Source organism: Octopus sinensis, unplaced genomic scaffold, assembly GCF_006345805.1.
Source record: "Octopus sinensis unplaced genomic scaffold, ASM634580v1 Contig07917, whole genome shotgun sequence".
NCBI classification, from domain to species: Eukaryota; Metazoa; Mollusca; class Cephalopoda; order Octopoda; family Octopodidae; genus Octopus; species Octopus sinensis.
The window spans coordinates 70-3,731 of NW_021830543.1; the positions used below are offsets into that span (position 1 = coordinate 70).

Here is a 3,662-nt window from a genome sequence, read left to right on the forward strand (position 1 = left end):
GCCAAACCGGGGAAGGGGGAAACAACAAGCAAGAACGAACGAGCGAGGCAGGGGCGAAGACGGAGGGAACAAAAGCAAGGGGGACAAGAAGAAAGAAGAGGGGAGCGAAGCGAGGGTAGGAGGGGCAAAGGTCAAAGGAGGAACAGACAGAAAAACAGAAACAACAAGCGAAGGCGAAAAAGGGACCAAAAAACCAACGAGAGAAGGGGGCGGGAAAAGAAAAGGGGCGGACGGGACGGGAAACCAAAAACGGGGAAGCGGAAGGAGAAGGAGAACCGCAGAGGCGGGCACAAAGGGAGCCAAGGAGAAGCGAGAAGGGCGAGAGAAAACGCGCATCGAGGGGAGAAAGAAAGAGACGGAAAGAGCAAGACAGAGGAAAAACCACGGAGAGGAAAGGAAAAGGACCCGGAAAAGAAAGAGGAAACGGACGAGAAGAAAGACAAAAGAAAGAGCACAGAAAAGCGCAAGAGAGGAGAGAGAGAGAGAGGAAAGAAACCGAAAAACTGGGGGGGAAGAAAAGAGAAGAAGGAAAAACAAAACCAAAGGCAAAGGAAGAGAGAAGAAAGAGACAAGACAAAAGCGAGGGCGAGGGGGGGAGGAACCCAAGAGCGGACGGAGCGGACGGGAGCAAACAAGGGGGGAACAGAAACAGGGAGCGGGAAAGGGGGCAAGGGAAGAGGGAGAAAAGAGAAAACCAGGAGAAAGGAAACACGAGAAAGAGAGGGACAAGCGACCGACTAAAAGGGCGACCACCGCACACAGAAGGGAAAGAGAAGGAGCGAGGAAAGGCGGAAAACGGGGAGGGGAGGGAACGGAAAACGCGGACAAAAAAGGACGGGAACCGGGGCCGGAAAGAGCAAAACGGGAGAGGCCCAGACACCAAAGCAGAAAGAGGCGAGGGCGGGAAAGAAAGGGAAACCAAGGGGGGGGGAAAACAAGCAGACGGCGGAGACGAAGAAAACCGAAGACGGGGAGAAGAGACAGAAGAAGAGGAGGCCAAAAAGGGAAAAGCGGGCGGGCAAAGGACACACAAAAAGAGGAAGAGAGGGAGAGAAGAGACAAGGGGAGAACGCAAGAGGCGAAAAAACGAGAGGCCAAGAACAAGAGAGGGAGAGAAGGGGGACAAAACACAAAGAGAAGGGAGAAAACAGAAGGACAAAAGAAAGCGAGACGAAGCAGGGGGAGACGCAAACACAAAGAAAGGGAGAAAACAGAAGACAAAAGAAAGCGAGACGAAGCAGGGGGAGACGCAAACACAAGAGAAGGGAGAGACCAGGAAGAAACGGAAGGAGGGCGGGGAGAGGGAGAAAGAGGGAGAGACGACAGAGAAACAAACAAAGAAGGAAGGAGAGGGAGCCGGAGGGACAGCCAAGGAGAAAAAGCAACCACCACAGACCCCAAGGAGCAAGGGAGAAAAGACAGAAAGAGAAAGGGACAGAGGAGGGAGAACGGGGAGGGACAAAAAGCGGGGAAGGGAGAAAAAGAGGAAAAGAGAGAGAAGAGGGGAAAGAGGCGGAGCGCACGGGGAAAACAGCAAGGGGGGGCAAACCAAGGAGGGCAGGGAAGGGGAGGAGAGAGAAAGGAGGGGAGAGACGAGAGACAGAAAACGAACAGGGGGGAAAACACCCGCACCCCCCGCTGGGCGCGGGACAAAAGGGGCCCGGGGGGGGGAGCAGACAGCGAAAGGGGGCCAAGGGGGCAAGAGAGGAAACGGCGGGGAAGAAAGAGGAGGAGGAGAGGACGCGAAAGCCAGGGCAGGGAGGGGAAGGGAGACCCGGACCAGGAACAGGAGCCAGAAGAGCGGGAGGGGGAACAACAGGACGGGCCGCAGGAGGGCACAGGAGGGAAAGACCCGGAGGGGGGGGGGGGGACGACGGAGAAGGGGAACCAGAAGGCAAGGAGGACGGGAGAGGAGGCGGAGAAAGGACAGGGCAAGGCGGCCACACAGCGAAAGGAGAGAATGGCCGGCGAGGGGGGGGAGAGAAGACGGGAGGAGGGCAGAAGGAGGGGGCGGGGGGCGGGCGGGGGAGCCGAGGGCCAGAGGAGGGGAGCGCCGAAGAGAGAGAGGGGAGCAGGGGGACCGCCGAGGGAGAGGGGCCCCGGAAGCCGGGCCAAAGCCCGGAGGAAGACAGCAAGCGGGGGAGCCGCCGGGGGAGCCGGCCCGGAGCACACCAGGCACGAAGAAAGGAGGGAAAAGCCGCAACGCACGCGAGAAGGAGGACGAGGGCCGGAGGGGGGGAGGGGACAAGCCGCCAAAGAGGAGAGGAGAGAAAGCAGCAGGGGCGAGTGCAGAGAGAAGGGAGGGGGGCAACGGGCGGGGGAGCAACAGGGGGGCACGGCGGACGGGAAGGAGGGGAGCAACCGGCCGGCGAAGAGGGGAGGACGAAGCGGAAGAAAGCAGTGGGCCGCGGCACACCAGGGGGGAGGCGAAGCGGCGGCGGGGGAGACGGACAGTGGGGGGAGGGGAGACGGAGAGGACATGGTAGAGACGGGGGGAGATGGAGAGGGGCAGAAAAGAGGAGGAGGAACGTGAGGAAGGGCGGAAACCAAAGAAGCACGAGACGGGGAAGCGAGCGAGGAGGAGAGAAGCCGGAAGGGGAGGAGAGGGGAGAGAAGAAAAGGAAAGGGGCAAGAAAAAGGAAGAACGAAGGGAGGAAGACCAGGCAAGAAATGAAGTGCAGAGAGGGGGGCGACCCAGAAGGAGGAAAGGGTGGACCCGGGGGTGGGGGGCAGGAAAAGCCAAAAGAAGCGGGCAGGAACGGGGAAGGAAAAACGAAAGATGGGAGGGCGGCACGGGAGGAGAGCGCCGGAAGGAACGGAGTAGAGGGAGGGGAGAAGGAGAAGAAAAAGGAGCGGCGAGACGGAGGGAGGCGGGGGCGCGAGTGGCAGGAGGGCGGAGGAGCCGGAAGGTTAGGGAGGGAGGAGGAGAGCAGGAATGAGAGGGAAAAAGAAGAGAACCGGGAAAAAAAGGCTCCGGGGGAAGGGGGGGGGGACCCGGCAGGAGAGACGCGAGCGCCGGGGGCCAGGCGGGGTGGGGGAGGAGCAGGAAGGGGGCGAAGCGGGGACGGAGGAAAAGCAGGGAGGAAGACCAAGAAGGAGGAACCGCGGAGGGGCACCCGCAACGAGGGAGGGAGCAGCCGCGAGAACGGGCCGCAGGAGCCGAAGGAGGGGAGGACGGCAGGAAGGAAGCAAGGAGCCGGAAAGGGAAGAGAAGAGGAAGAAGGGAGAGAAGAAAGCGGCGAACGGGAGGGAGCAAGGCAGAAGGGGACGACGCGGGAGGAACAAGAAGGGGCCCGGCCAAGGGGAGAGGGAGGAGCAGAAGAAGCAGAGGGACAAGAGAGCGGGAGCAGCAGCGCAGGGGCGAAGAAGAGGAAGGCGGAGAAGGAAGGGAAGAGGAAGGGGACCCCGAAGAAGAGGAAAGCGAAAAAGGGGGAAAGCGAGAGAGCGGAAAGAGGGGAGGAGGCAAGCAAGAAGAGCAGCGGGAGGGAGGAGAAGAGCAAGCGGTAGAGAGAGAGCGGCAAGGGCGAGAGGCGCAAGAGGGAAGAACGCGGGAGGCGCCCCGAGGAGAAGGATGGCGCGACGAAGGAAAGGGGGAAAGAGCCCGGGGCAGGGCGGACGACCGGCTAGAGGGAAACAAAGAAGAGGACGAAGAGGATGGGGAA

General features: G+C 60.9%; 1 protein-coding gene across 1 annotated transcript; it reads left to right on the top strand.

Annotated features, from left to right (window-relative positions):
- Window positions 1–219: 219 nt before the first annotated feature.
- LOC118761093 (octapeptide-repeat protein T2-like) lies at window positions 220–3,188 on the top strand (the record flags this gene model as incomplete). The annotated part of the gene is made up of 4 exons (XM_036498764.1): window positions 220–463; window positions 766–1,293; window positions 1,657–1,800; window positions 3,099–3,188. Coding segments are annotated over 4 exons (1,006 nt in total), but the record flags the coding sequence as incomplete, so codon positions are not given.
- Window positions 3,189–3,662: the final 474 nt, after the last annotated feature.